Here is a 15,802-nt window from a genome sequence, read left to right on the forward strand (position 1 = left end):
TTGTTGATGGATTCCTCAGCAGTCCCAATTCTCCAGGAGGACCTACGTAGATGTGAAAAGGGCGGGAACTTGGGTGATGAACTCGCTTAGTCGTCAGTACTAAACCAAGGGATGATTATTTACTACCATGGGAAAAAGGGTTGGAGCTAGGGATGGGATTCAGTGGGTGGGTGCATTTCCCTGTCCTACCCCCAGGGCTTACCTCTGTGACAGGTGAATAAGATGCAGGTCCTGGAAGCTGTGTGCCTGGGAGAGGCTCTGGGGCACTTTGAGGAGCTGATGAAACCTGCCTTTATTTATGCTGTGTGACTATTTTCCTGGGGAAATTGTCTGTCTTTTATAATGAAACCCTGTTAATGGCTTGTTGTCTACAGAAATAACCACGGGGAATGAACTCATGCACTTCTCAGCCTGCTCTGTGTCTGCCTCACTCAACTCACTTTCTGAACAAACATAACCTTTTGCAAGAGCGTCTGTCAAAATCACTCTGAAATATTGAAATAAGACAATACGACACAGCCTGTTCCTGGGCCCTAGTGCCTGCCAGGTTGGGCTAAATGTCCTCCTCAAAGGTGAATCGACCATGGTAGCTAGACACACATTGAGAATAGAACACAGGGGGCTTTGCATTGGATGCCATACGCAGGCCTTCTCAAATCACTAAGTCGCGTGGCCACAGGGCAGTGACTGTGTCAGCAAATGCGATGGCCATTATAGGCTTAGGCCTGGTCTACACTTTAAATTTAGGTTGACTTTGCTACTTCAGTCAGCGATGTGAAATAGCCACCCACCACCCAACCAAGGTAGCTATGCCGACCTAACCACAAGTGTAGGCGCAGCTAGAGCAATGGAAGAATGCTTCTGTCAACCTAGCTACTTCCATCTGGGGAGGTGGTGGTCCTAAACTGATGGGAAAAAACCTCTTCCATCGTGTAGGCTGTGTCTACACTATGGGGTGATGCCAGCACAGCTACAGTGCTGAAGCTATGTTGCTATGGGCCCTGTAGTGTAGCTATACCCTCAGAAAGAGCTCATCATGCAGCCATCATCTGTAGAAGCTGTTGTATTGACAGAGGGCACATTGGACAGAGTTCCGGTGTTACTACCTCAGGGATGCCCAAGAGATGACACGCTTGTGTTAATGTCTCATTTGAAGCATGGTGCCTCCATGCCGTACAAACTTGTTCTCCACTGAAATATCAGTGTCAGGTATGAGCCCAGTGCTTGGTGTGGGACTTGCACCCACAAGAGGACCAGAGAGAGAGTACTAGCCATGTTTTGTATCATGCATGTCACATTCTGTCCCCCACGCTTGTCACCATGAAAGATCCTGAGAGTATCCACTGCTATTCTCCTATAAAGGGCAGAACTCCTTCCCCATGAGTTAGCGTGGGTCTGAATTTACACTCAGGGGCTGCTTTTCCCTTCCAACTCAGCCCCATCCTGACAACAGGGACTTCTCCATCAGCCCTGCACATGGGCTTACGCCTCAGCAGTAGTACCTGTCACAGCGTCCCAAGATCCAAGCTAGACATGGTGAGCTCTGTCTCTTGAAGGTTTTCTTGGGGCTGAAGAGAGATTGTTAATGTAGGTCTTGGCTTATTGGACACACGCGGGCTAGATACGTGTGCAGAGAAGCCCTGATACAGTCACTTGGGCCCTTGGCACCTGTTTTATGTGAGAGCAATGGCTGGTTGACAGACAGGCTGTCTCCTGCGAAGGGCCACTGGTGCTTTAATTTCCACCTGGCCATTGTCTCAGTGCTAGTTTGCCCTGCTGCAACTCATTCCCACTGAGTTTCTCAAAGGGTATTACACCCATTTATGAACTGAGCCTCAACACATGCCCCCCACCAAGTAGGGAATAGTGCAGCCTCATTTTAGAGCTAGGGAAACTGAGGCTCAGAGCTGTTATTCAGGCCCAAATTTGCAAACTTGACTGCTGCTTTGGAGTGACTCACTATTTGCGAGCTCAGCCAGAGACACTGAGAGCCTGACTTTTTAGAGCTGCTATGAATCTACGGCTCCTGCTCAGCAGCTCAAAAATGGGCCCCAAGGTGCCTCAAGTGGGGCAGTGAAAAATGAGTGGCCACGTCTACACTGCAGGGTGTGTCTACACTGCAGCAGGGAGCGAGCCGGCCAGCCCATGGAGCTGGAATGTACCGATGAGGCTCATGCTAGTGCACTAAAAATAGCTGTGTGGATGGTGCGGCCCCAGTGGGTGCTCAAGCGAGCCACTCTAGCTCAAGCCCACCCTAAGCCTGGGTCTGAGCTTGGTAGCTAGCCTGAGGCTCTCCCAGTGCCACAATATCCACATTCTTAGCCTGCTCGCTTTAGCCCCACTATCATGAGTCTGTCTGCCCAGCCCGGGAGGCTCCGGTCCCAGCTGCAGAGTAGACACAGTCTAAGGGACTACCCCAAGGTCAGCGTCGGAGCTGGGCGTAGACGCCGGGGCTCTTGCCTCCAGGCTCTGTACTAGACCACACGTCGTCGTCTTGCTAATGCCATTGATGTCACTAATGCTGATGCTGCCAAATTCAGCTGCTCTTCAGCGTGTGATAGTGCCCTTCCAAAGCCATGTGAGAGACTCAGTGGTGCTGGTGCCTCTTTCACCGCTGCCCCAGAGACACCACAGAGGTGCTCTCCTCGCTGATCTCGCCTGGGATGCTGCCCTCTGTGCGGCACAGAGCTCTGGAGAAGAGAGGGCTGTCTATTGCCCTCAAACAGCCAGTACTGCCTCATGGGAGTGGGCAGGGCTGGGACTTCCCATTCACGTCCTTTCAGTTTCGCTAACCTAGGCAAGACTGAGACGCCAATACCCGTTGGAGCTATGTTGTGCAGCTGGAATGGCAAAAAAATGTAAGAGGCAGAGCTGAGGTGGTTAAGGGGTGTGCGGGTCTGAGGGCCTGATCCTAGGAATTTTGGAGTTGCTTTCACTAGGCACAGGAGCAGGCCCTGAATGTTGAGCACCTTTTCATTCATACGGGAGGAAAACCCACCACCTGACTGCATCTCTCGTGCAGGAGGCGATGGGGAGACCATTCACTTCCACCCTCAGAAGCACGGATGACTACACTACAGAGCACGGGGGTAAGGCAGGCTGACTCATTCACAGTAATCGCTGCCATCCATTAACTATGCAGTACACTCTCGCTGGGGAATAGCAGATAAGTCATTCCTGCCGCTGCCTTCTCCTATGCTGTCGACATGCAGGAGGCGTATTTCACCATCACCCAGGGCAGGATCATTCCACCACAACTCGCAGGCTGCAGGAGGGCCAGTAGCAGGGGACAGGGCCCATATCTCTGGGATGGGCCAGTAGCTGGTTGTGCTAAAACATGCACTGGGTCCATCAAGCTATGGGCTGGATGCGGGAATCACTGGGTAAGATCCTCTGGCCTGTGTATTATGCAGGAGGTCAGAGTAGATGGTGTCATAGTTCCTTCTGGCGTAAAAAAAACAAGCTATACTCTAGTACCAATGACTTAGCCTTACCCTAACCTTTTGGCTACCGTTGCCCCTTCCCACAGAGATAGGTTCCCTTTTATGTTCAGAATTTCCACTGCCTTCTAAATACATCCAGCTAGAGAGAGAGAGACTGGTGTGTTTATTTGGCAATCAAATGGTGACTGGTCAGTTGCACCCTCCACTCCAGTCCCCCTTCCAGCTCCCAGAGAAGGCAGGCTCCCATCCCTTGAATGGAATAACGAGAGGGACGCTGGTTTTCTATTAGAATGTGCCTTTTTTCGGAGTGCACTTGGAACCAATCAGAACTCGAGACACAGACATTCACTGGAGGAAAAAAAACCAAAACAAACAAAAAAACCAATTCCCACCCTCCAAAATCCCACACCAGCATCAAACCCCCCCCCCCAACAAACAAACAAAAACACCCTCCAAATCCAATCCACCCTCTTTGTCTAAAATCCATGATTAAAACCTGGTACAAACAGGTGAATATATATATATATATATATTTAGTAGATGTAATCTTATTTTTTCTCTCTCTTTCTTGTTATACAGCAAACATTGCAAATATAGAAATTTTCTCTGTACAGTAGGACAACTTCGGTTTACAATGCAACATGTGGTAAAACCTCCCAGTGAATAAACACATGAATGAGCCTTCGACTGGATGAAAGTCTAAGCTGGAAGACTCCGTTTGCAAAAAGCCCAAAGGAACTTTCTCCTTCTGGTCTCTTTTTGGTTTTTTTTGTTTTGTTTGGAAGGGAAGGAGAAAGAAGAAGACAAACTGTACACAAAGAATCCACAAAATCACGGAATAGGGAATCATGCGATGCAACATTGGAATACTCCAGACCTCAAATCGCTGCCCAACCTCCACCCCTTTTTATATTTTTTCTTTTTTTTTTAAAAAAAAACAAAAAACAAAAAACTTTTTTTTCACTCCACAGGTTTGTTTTTTTAAGAGTCTTTGTGTTCATAAACATGAGATCTTTTGCAATCTCTTGCTCTCTCATATATTATATAGACTAATTATAGATTTTTCTCATAATTTATGGTTGGTTGGTTTGTTTGAAAGACAGTCTGGATAAAAATAGCTGCTGCGGGTTTCTTTTGGTCCAGTTAGTGTTAAGTCACGAGCTGCGTGAGGACTCAGGACTTGTGCTGGGCAGACACACCTTTCCAGTAGTCTAGGATGTCGTGAAGATCCTCGTCTTTGGCAAACTGGACCTTTTTGCGCAGGGCGTGGCCAGCGGCCATATATTCCTCCTCGTCTTTGTGCCGCTTCCGGTTGAGTTTGAAGCGCTCCCAGATGCTGTGTGAGGGTTTGCATGTGTACTCTGGGCTGGAGCTGTAGCTCAGGTTGTGATACTGGGGAGAGAGCTGAGAGTAGGCCAGGTCTCTGGGGCGGGGTCTGGTCAAAGGTTCCAGAATGGAGGGCTTACGCCCACCCATGCTGTCATGCTGCTCCCCCTGGTGTGAGCCCGGGTAAGAGTGCCGATGTTCGCTGTACTGTCGGATCTTCTCTGCCTCTGCTCGCAGAATGGCCGCCGCCGGTGTCACAGTGAGGATGGTGTCTGCGGTTGGGGATGTCTTCTCAATGTACTTGGCTTCTGACTTGTGGCCGGAGCCCTCAGAGCGGAAGGATCTGGGGCTCCGTATGGAGCCGCTGGAGGAAGTGCTGGAGCGTTTGGGAGCTGCCTCCATGCTGTGATGTCTCTGCAGCGGGTGGCTGTAACTTTCCTTGTACACGGGGGACAGGAAGCCATGTTTGCCAGAGATCTGTTCCGATAAGAGTACCAGCTGAGGCTCAGCAGTGGAAATCGCCCCTGATTTCACCCCCTGGAAGGAGGTGGACTCTGATTTCAAGGCATCAATGCAGTTGTTGATGATCTGGTTCACCTTGTCCACCTCCTTTGTGATGGTGGAGATCTCAGCCACGGAGCTCTGGCTGTCAGGCGGCATGGAGAGCTCACACTCTCGTCTTTCGGGCTGCTCCCCTGTCCGCACTTCCATGTAGTTGCCCTTGGTGGCCTTGGGGGTCTCGCTGCTGTCTATCAACTTGTACTGCTCGACTTCCCCAGCGGAGGGCAAGTAGGGGATGCGGGTCACGGTCTCCCCACCCAACATCTGCCCCTGGGACAGCTGAGTGATACTGGTTGTCTCCATCTCTGGCCCATACTTTAGCTCAATGATGGTCTTCTTCATGCTGCCAGCTGCCTTCTTGTGCTTCTCCTCTTGCTGACGCCTCTTACGGAGGCAATAGTACACCACCCCCAGGACAATTACCATGCCGAACAGGCAGCCCAGGATCGTCATGATATAGTGGGTGGCAGTGGAGGGAGTGGGCACTGGGTCCTCTCTGCTCATTTTGTTTGGGGAGAGGGTGAGGCAAGTGTGGTTGTACCTTAAGACGTGGTGGAGGGAGACCACACAGTAGGTGTAGTCTTTTTGTGCTACAAGGTTAGTCAGCTCAATGTCCTCCTTCTGTTTCTTCAGCTTGGTGACGACGGAAGAGAAGCCGTTCTCGTACTGCGCCAGGATGTACATCTTGCTGAACGGGTACGGGATCTGCACCGTCAGCGTGGCCGAGTTGTGGGTGAGATGCTTCACTCGGATGTTGGGGCGCATCTCCGTCTCACCCACGGGCGTGTGGAGGGAGACCTGGGGTGTCGTGCCATCCCCAGAGAAACATTCTTCCTCAGAGCATGGGCTTTCTGATGGAGCTGTGGTCACTTGGTACCTGGGTGGGATAAAGCGAGGTATCATGGTGTAGGAGCTGCCAGTGCAGAGGGTGGAGAGCATGCCCAGAGCATTGCGGTAACCGGTCCGGCCTTGGCCTAGCAAGAAGTAGCCAGTGTAATCTGGCGGGGAGTCGCACTGCATGCGGTCATAGGTGCGTGTCATGTTGGTGAAGCCTTCCAGCCATTGCAGGAAGCCTAGGAGTTCACAGGAGCAATAGAAGGGGTTGCTGTAGAGTTCACAGACAGAGAGTTTGTTCAGGCCCCTAAAGGTGTTGCTGTCCAGTCTCTGGATCCTGTTCATGGACAGGTCAATGTTCACTATGTTGGGGCACTCCCAGAAGGCATTGGGGGTGACTGCCTCAATGAGGTTAGCCTGGAGGTAGAGGTACTCCAGCTTTCCTAGGCCCCGGAGGATTCCCTCGGTCAGGTTCCTCAGGCGGTTGTAGCCAAGCTGCAGCACCTGGAGGTTAAACTGTCCTGAGAAGGCACCATCCTCGATATAGGAGATTTCGTTCTTCGTCAAGTTGAGGTATGTCAGGTTACCGAAGCGGCTGAGTGAGGAGTACTGCACACTTTTGATCTTGTTGTCGTTCAGTCGCAAATCCACAATCGTGCTGTTGATTTGCTGAGGGATGGACTCATAGGGGGGCTGGTTCTGGCTGCAGATAGCCAGCCAAACGAAGCCCTTGTCGCCCTCGATCAGCCAGCAGTCTGCCCGCACCCCGCCTGTGTGCAGCAGAGAGACGGCCGCCATGCACACACACAGCGCTGACGTCACTGCCCACTGACGACCTGCCATCTGGAAGGGCAACGCGGAGAAGGAGTTCCCTTATCTGCTGGAAGTGGGGAGGGGTGCTGGGTCGGAGAGCAGGGAAGCCTTGGGTTAATGTTCCTTGGGCACCTTTGCTTTTCTCTCCCTTCTCCTCATGGTTTGGATCCAGTGGGAAGTGTCTCAAGGAAAAGGAGAACCTCGTTGTCCAAGTTGCCCAGTGACCACCCACAGGGTGCAACCACCACAGGCTTATGGGGGGGCAATCCTATGTCATTGGCCCTTCTGGCATCTCGATGGGCTTCTGCTGAAGTCACTCAGGGCTGGGTAGGTACTTGGAAGGGGGTTTAGAGACAGGCTTTTCTTTCACTTTCTACAGTACCTCTCCTTGTTTTCTTTTTGCTGCCCATCTCCAAGTTGGCACAGGGCTTCTTCTCCATCTGCCTCTCCGTGCATCTGTCTGTCCGTCCCCTCAGTGCCCTTGTCTGGTCAATGGACTCACCTGCAAAAAAACCAAACAAAACCAAAAACACAAAAGCGAGACAAAATAATGTTTAAGAGCATTTGTCACACTGCAGCAGCTTCTGGGGCAGCGATGGGACTGGCTTTCCATGCCCTGCTTTTCCATTAGCACTAGGCGCCAGGTTTTTTAACATGGCTTCCATTATTTATTTATTTGGGGTGGGGGCACACATAATTGAGCCTGCAGTTAATTTTGGGCACTGGAATTTAGATATCTAATGACGTGACATCTGTGTGCACAAAGCTGGTAGTTAGCCATCTACATCCTGGCCTTTGTGACCTCAGTTATGGCAGCATTTCACCCACTAATTGGATGCAGGTTGAGACTTCTTTCAAATTCTGCCTCTCTCTAACTATGCCTGTAGCCGCTTGGTACCTAGGATAAAACCCAGCACTGGAATCCTAAGCTGTTTCTAGGAACTTGGGTGGTAACTCCAGGACATGTTTGTTTCCAGGGAACATATGAGCCCCACCACTATCTTGATCCTCACCACTCCCCATCATATTTGTCTTTGTGGGGGTGACTTCCAACCCTCCTCCCCGTTTTGCTGTCTCCCGTATCTCCTCCCTTGGATGTTCAGTGTCAGGAGTGGAGGAAATTCCACGTGGTCACTCCCCCAGTCTTTTAGTAGCCTAACGCATATACAAAGGGCAAAAAGAGACCCTTCCTCGCCCACTATAGATGTCTCTGCTGTAAGGCCAGGGGCAGGCAGCTTCCCTGTTAGACTCAGGAGAGTGGACAGGGAACCCTCTGAGGACCCCGGTAACGTCACAGTACTAAGAAAAAGCTCCGAATTCCTAGTTAACTTTTGCTACAGAGTTCTGAGTAGGATTGTTTAGCATTTTCCATTGAAACGTTTTCTGGGTTTTTGAGTAAAGGAAAATGTTTGCAGAAAGTGTCTCTGCTTTCCTCCAAGAATGATGTTTCCTTGGAAAACGGAAATTTGAACATTTGTTCAGTTTCTGACAGATTTTGGCCAAAAACATTTAGGCTTTGTCTTTTGAACAAAAAGTTGACATTTTCAGTGGAAAAAATCCCATTTTGAAACCAGCTGTACCCCTGAAGGACTCACTAGCTAGCATGCTGTGCCTTATGGGGCACTAACTGCCTCTAAGCTTACTGCTCTTGAGGGAGAAAGTGGCTTTCCCTTTACTGCCAATCTTTGGATGAGAAAGCTGCTTCCTGGCCCACCTAGCAGACCCTTGAGATTTGCGGGGGCCGAAGCCATGTCTGGAAGTTCTCCATCCCAGGAAACAGTAGGATGAAGAGCAGAATCTATCAGGACCCGGTGAAGCTATCTTTGGTAAATAGTGGGGTGTCCTGGACCTTAATAGGGGTGGTACTTTGTGAATTTATCTCCTGTGAGCCTTCTTCTGTGACATTTGCAAAATTTAGCAAATCTGGAACCAGGTTGGGTGGGCCCAGGGCTCAGAATGGGGTCAAGGCTTGCTGTGAATATTTGCCAGCTAGAACACTAGTACTCACGCTGCTGTCTGGGAACCCCCCCAGTGGCCCGTGAAGCACTTCCTGAAACTCCACACAGTGAAATATCTTGAGAACCACGTGGGAGGGAAGGTGGGTCCAGGAGAGGGTCTCTCTCTTTCACCAAGGGCTCTGCAGAACACATAGGTGGTTGTCCCTAGGAACAGACATGCTCCCCGAATTTCATTTGCTCACTTATTATACTCCCACCCAGCATTCTGGTAGAGTTCTCATGAAAGCTAGCCTACAGCCCAGGTCCTCTGCTCCCAGGTGTTAGGAAATGACACCTGGATCATTTGAAAGCAGCCAACAAACTGGTTCATAACTCACAAGTGGAAAAGAAACCAGCAAGTTGACTGGCTTTCAGACCCCAATCTGATCCATGCGGGGTAGAACCTGGTTCCATGGGAAAGCACACAAAAGTTGTCTTCTTCCCAGGGTAGCTGCATGCTGCTTGGACCAGTCCTTTCCCAGATACTAGGAAATAACAGATTGAAAAATTAAGCTGCTGTTACTCCCTAGGACTTGTCCGGCAGTGGAGCTGTCGCCCATTAACGTGCACTTCTAACTAATCCAGTCTGTTTTCCCACCTCCCGCCCAGCACTGGGGTAGCTATGTGACTCTGTGCTGGGTGGGGCAGGTCAATGAGTCATATGAAACATGGCAACAGTGGGAATTTCAGGCTAGATTCTGCCTCCTCCCATTGAGCAGGACCTCACGCTGCAAGCAGTTCCGCTGAAATCTGGCCCTTATTTTCCATCTCAGACTCACAGAATATGAAACAGAACGTTTTTCAAAGCTGAGGACCCTGTTAGCCAGTCACACACTATAGCCTGGTAAACAGGCCAGTAATAATGAGCAGTGAAACAGTTTATTGGTCCTTACTGAATAGCGAACAATGAATATCCCAAAATGGAACAGTTTGTTTTACGTTACATGAATAACAAAATCTGCTCTAACTTCAGCTGTTTGTGAGAGGGGAGTATCCAGCCACAAGTCCCCGCAACTGGAGAGATGTTGATAATGTCTTTGGAGAAAGCCAAAAGTTACTGACCAAAGTGTCCCATATGTAGGCCAGGTCTATCCAAGAAACTTTTGTCTGTCTAGTAATGTCAGGGGAGTTTTTTATAACATTTCTATACCAGCGAAAGCCCTAGAGCGGATGCAGTTAAACTAGCAAAAAAAGTGCTTTTTCTGGTATAGCTTATTTTGTTTGGGACATGGCATTATAAGCTGAAGAGTTTGCCAGTATACCTTTGACAGCAACCGTCTTCTAGTGTAGACTAGGCTTTGGACGCAGCATGGAATGGAAAAGGAATTCTGCCCTCGGGTGTTTCAGTGATTAGCCTCAAACACCTTACATCCTCCCTTCGTTAATGGAAGGAGCCAGAGGTTAATGACTACAGCCCAGGTCTGAGAGTCACGTAGATGATACTCTCAGATATGCCACTGTATCCCTTGTGGCTTGGGCAAGTCAATTAACCTTTTCCTGGCCTCAGTTTCTTCTTCAATAAAATGAGGACAATGAAACTACTTCCCTTGTTTACAGGAAGTATAAAGCACTTGGAAGGGAGGCTGAATAAAGCACTTGGAACCCTCGATGAGAAGATGGGGGGTGCTCATCTGGAGCTCACGTTGTAAACACATGCCACTGAATGTAATCTCTGTTCACAAGCCATGTGGGCTCTGGGCTTCCTCTCTGAGTCCATCTCCTGCCCTGGAAGCCCCTCCCCTTTGCAGCCTCTCCCGATACAAAGCAGACTCAGAAGAGAAGCTCACAGCTTGTTCTCAATAGGGGCAGGCAAGTTAAGTTGGGGTTGGAAGTCACGACTGATGTTTTTTACTCTGTATATGGCCCCTTTCACCCAAAAGCTCTCGACGTGCTTTACAAGCCGATTGGCTGACTAGGCTTAGATTTTTTGCTTACTCGTGTGGTTAGATTTCTGCTGGCCTAAGAGCCTTCTCCACTCCATTTATGGACAGCTGCCAGCCACAACTGCAGCTCCTCCCTTTCCCCTGTTCAGAGATCGCTCACTTGTTCCCTGGGGAGCAAGTCACCCTGAAAATGGTGTGAGAAGTGCACCCTCCCCCCAGCCATGGAGGGCAGTGCGTGCCACCCCACCTCCCAATCCCGTGTGCTGGGACCTCCCTGAGATCCAATACCTCCTGGAGCTCCTGCTGCCTTGGTGCAGCACAATACTGCCCCCACGTGGGCCTGTGCATTAAAGGTACAATCTGACCTTACACACACTGCAAGAATCCTTCACTCCCCACTGTTTGCCCATAGCACAGCAGCACAACACAGGAGATCAGGTCAGGGAATGAAGAATCCTGGGTAGTTCTTTCCTTCTCTTTGATGGGCCGAGTCTCTGCCTCCCCTATCTCCGAGCTCCCACTTTAGCCTGAACCAGCGCTTCTGAGCTGAACCCTCAAACTCTGGGGACGTCTGAGCTTGGATCTATCCCCCAGAGTGGCTCTGAACCCAGCCTTTGACTCTTGGGGAGGTTCAGGTCTGGATCTCCATGTTGGCTTCTCTCTCAGCTCTGGGGCATGTGGCCCACGGAGCAGTACTTTGGCTAAAGGAGCAGGAGCTTCCAGGGTAGGAGAAACTGGAGACAAAACAACAGCTCCTCCCCAGTCTAACCGGGGTGGAGAAGGCTGACTGTAAGTGACTCGAACAGGTTCAGTAATGCTCATGCTGGGTGTTTGCTTTTGCTGCCTGCGTGCTGCCTATCAGCTGGTTTCTCTCCAACAGCAAAAACTGGAAAAGGCATTCTATCAGCAGCAGAGTTTAATTCCAGCTCATTAAAGCAAGCAATTTGCTGGTTTATTTGCTTTGCAAAGTGTGAATAAAATGACAGCATTAAGGAGATGTAACAGAGGAAAGAGGGGCTAATCTCCCTCTTTATTAGATTGCCAGGACATGACTGGGGAGCTGAGATGCAGGCCTTGTTGTTTTGGACCAAGAAGATAATTGCTCATCTCGTTGGCACTTGGGAGCGTGCTTCCCGGCACTGTCTTTGGGGTGGGATCCAATGTCAGGCGAGGGGCTGCGCATCTTGCAGTGCAAGGGAAGCAGTTAAAGGAGGCCTGCAAAGGGTTACTAATTTTGTTTTATTATAAGGGATAAAGAAGGCATAGAAGTGTTCAGCTTCTGCTCTGCTCTGGGCTGTTCTTCTCACAAAAAGTGTTTCCTTCTGTTTGCTCTTCCTTTAGAAATAGTGGGCTGGATTCTCGGCTGGCGTAAAATGGTGTAAAATAGCTCATAGTCTAGACGGCCCCACCAACTTCTACCAGCTAGTAATCAGCCCTATTCTATCTCATATAATTTTTTGCTGGAGGTCTCCTTGGAGGCCTGGGGAAGTTAGCTCTCCCTGCCCTCCACTGAAAGGATCCAGAGTGTTGACTCTCACTCTGTGATCTTTGCTCCCTGCTGTTTGAGTTGATGTTGAGAAAAAAACAACAAAATCTCCACAGGTTTAACCAGCCTGACTAAAAAGTCCCTCCTCCCCCGATGACTCTTCTTTCACTCTCTTGGTACTTGTGAGGTCATAATTCTACCAGTTTTGCAGTCATCCATCGAGTCTTCAAGGAAAAACAGGGGAGAAAGAACCTGCATTTCTAATGTAAAAACCAAACAGAAAAAAAAAACATTCCAGATCTTTTTTACCCATCATAAAGAAACAAACAAAAGAAAGGAACAAAGACACTGCCTCCCTAGGGTAGGGATAACAATACCCACAGATTTGACATGATTCATTTAATCGAAATGGCTTGCCCTTTGGTTTAATATGGCTTCATTCTATCGGGTGTATGCTGTCAGTGACACCTTTGCTGTCTGCTAACTGATAATCAGCCAATAGAGCACACTTCATACAGTCCCCCAGCTTGCAGATGGACTCTGTGAATGGGTCCTGTACATTACCACAGACAAAAGTCTCACCCGGAGGTACCAGCCGTTAATCTCCCTAGCTAAAACAGCTGAAGCTCTGCTAAGCTTATCTCAGGAGGACTTTACTCATTGCCAGTAGCAAAGCAGGAGGGGTGCTTGAGAAAATGGGACACTCAGGCCAGGAAACAAGCTCTGTACATTTCTCTCTCACCCTTCTGCGGATGGACCTCACTCCTGACCTGTGATAGCCCTGCTAAGCCCTGGATCCACACACAGCTTTGCTGCTCCTCAGTCCTGATCGGCAACACCCTTATTATTCCATTCCTGGGCCTTTACACATACCTGTCAAAGGCACTTCCCACAACCAGGGACAGCTGTGGTTTGTGGAGCGGACAAGTATTCAGTAGGGACTGGACTGAGAGCATCAAACTCGTCACTTCTGATCTCCTAGAGCTCCAGAACCAGGTTTTTTCAGACCAAAGGGGCATCACCCAGGCTTCAGAAACAACTGTCAGGGTGGTTGGGTTTTGTTTCCATCTCTTGACTAATGGCATCAGTAAATTAGACCAGCGTGGCAGCTGCAAGGAGAGCCACCACTGAAATAAACAAAGTAGCCGAGAGGGAAGTGGTGAGGAGAGGGATCTGGGCAACAGATCTAATAACATGCAGTCTCTGGCACTTGATTCTTAATTGTATTATTCTACTGAATGAGTTATTTCAAGCTGTGGATTAGATTTACTGACTAGGGGCAAAGAGCCAGATTAGCGCGCACCTCTCTCTCTCTTTGGCATATCCTTTCTTCTATACCTCTGTTTGTCTCCTTACCTTCTGACTCCTTCTGGCCATATGTCAGCTTTTCTTAGATCCTCTTTCACAGTCACACAGGTCAGGTATCAATAAATGAAGGAGCCGTACTACAAAGAGTGCAATAGCGACGCGGCAGTGATACATTACAAATGATAAATGTTTAATCATGCAAAGAGGTGAAGAGGGAAAATTTGGCTAACGGGGACCAAATGTTAAAATGAACCCAGGCTATTCATTATGTGTAAAATAATATGAGGAGACAGCTCTAAGATGGCAGAGAAAACATTTATTAATGATGAAGTTTCCCCTAAATGGCTTAATGTCCATTCTGTATATGTCAGGTGTGGAAAGAGTGCTCCCTGGCAGGGTTTCTTCTAATTCATATTCCCGGCATCAGTTTACACTCCTCCTGCCTGGTGATATCAGTTAGCATTGCCATGCCATCGAATAATAAAGGTGCCCAGGCCAATCAAATCCAGGTTCCTTTTCAGTACAAAGGTAGCATTTGGATTCCTTGCTAAGAGCTCAATACGGCACATCTTGGGTTTGCATCATTGCAGTAGTAGGATTTTATGTTTGTATTTTGTATAATTTAGAATGAAGGATAAAGAATAACAACATAATAATATAGCATGTATTAAATGTATTGATGTAGGATTTGACCGTATCCTGCCAGCCACCCTTTTTTGAGTAGCAGAAAGGAATGGCCTAATGTACCATTGGTAGAGATGCATCAGCCAGAATTTCTTTGTGTCTGGACTGATTTCAAGGCAGTAACAGACCTTTGAGGGTCACCACTTTGTTGTAGGTTTAGCATTTTAAAATAAGTAAAAGAATGCCGCGATTGTTTTTCTTTTGCATTGCAACTTGATTTTGAACTCCTGTTCAAAATGTTCTGTGTAAATTAGTTCTGTTTTGTGTGTGAATGAGAAATGCGTGTTAAGAGATAAGTGTGAGGGCCATCACTGAACCAGATGTTCTACGGAGAAATCGGAGACAGACACAAGGGCGCCAGGAGGTTGCAACACACCCCTATTGAAATGTCAGAGGAGGGCAGATTGGCGACTCTAAAGACGAGACAGACACATATCAATGGGGACAAGATAGCGGTGATGAAAACCAGCCTGGAATAACTCCCTGAGAGACTTGATGAAAGAACAAGATAAAGGATGAGAAGGACAATTTCAGAAAACAAGCACTTGTCAAACAGCAATTGGTTACATCATATATAATCCCTATATAAACAGGGAGCCTGGCCATGAAACTTTGGGTTCGTCCTGCCAAGACTTCCCCAGAGCATCATATCGCGACCAACAGAACCTGGTTTGTACCTCCCCGTGATCAACCTAGCTGGCCACTAGATTGATCCGGACTCTGGACTGGTAACTATAACATCGACTGGCGGGACAGTGTGTGTGTGTGTGTGTGTGTGTGTGTGGAGTGATTGAATGCATATGCTAATTGTTGTATCTTCAATAAACGCGGTGTATTGCCTTTTCCCTTGAAAAAGATCCCGTGTGCTTTTTATAAACATAACATCATGGCCTGCCATCTATACTTGATCCCCAGGGCTTTTTTGCCAGGGCTGAGGCCTGGCACCTCGAAGCTTGGCAGTTCATAGCCCCAGAACCTCTTGGCTTGCTGTGTCGGTCCCGTTATGAAAGTAAAAAAAATTGCTTGAGCCCCGGTACCTCTTTCATTACAAAGGAAGTACTGTTGATCCCCAAATGCTTCCAAGAGTCAGATAATAGCATTCCCCAGTCAATTTCACTCTCTCTCCCTGCTATTATTTATTATTTAAGAGGCAGAGGCAAGGGAGAAAAGGTATGTTTTCAGCTGAGGTTTGAAGGGAGATGAAGAGACAATGAAGCAAAGAGATGCAGGGAGGCTGATGCACAAGAGAGGGCTTTTAGTGAGACTGTGGGGTGGGGCACAGAAGAGGTAGGGGCTAGAGAGGTGGCGGCAGCAAGGAGGTGGAACAGAGACAGGCCAGTTCTGTTGCCCTTGGTCTGTATGCAGAAGTGCCATGGACACAAGCAGGTGCTCTCTATATAGACTGAGGGCAATATATGGCCCAGTAGGTTATTCCCATGCAGTGGAAGTTCAGAGGAGCTGGCATTT

General features: G+C 48.7%; 1 protein-coding gene across 6 annotated transcripts in view; it reads right to left on the reverse strand.

Annotated features, from left to right (window-relative positions):
• Positions 1-3,967: 3,967 nt before the first annotated feature.
• ELFN1 (extracellular leucine rich repeat and fibronectin type III domain containing 1) overlaps positions 3,968-15,802 on the reverse strand; it is a 171,055-nt gene continuing 159,220 nt past the window's right edge. For 5 of the 6 annotated variants that reach the window (XM_074965212.1, XM_074965211.1, XM_074965209.1 and 2 more), the window contains exon 3: positions 3,970-7,479. In XM_074965212.1, the coding sequence (XP_074821313.1) occupies positions 4,617-7,007 (2,391 nt within the window). In that variant the 5' untranslated portion in view covers positions 7,008-7,479 and the 3' untranslated portion in view covers positions 3,970-4,616. Of the gene's footprint in view, positions 7,480-15,802 lie in introns of all 6 variants that reach the window. The other variant, XM_074965214.1, reaches the window with a different exon arrangement.

This window comes from Natator depressus, chromosome 10 (assembly GCF_965152275.1).
Source record: "Natator depressus isolate rNatDep1 chromosome 10, rNatDep2.hap1, whole genome shotgun sequence".
NCBI classification, from domain to species: Eukaryota; Metazoa; Chordata; order Testudines; family Cheloniidae; genus Natator; species Natator depressus.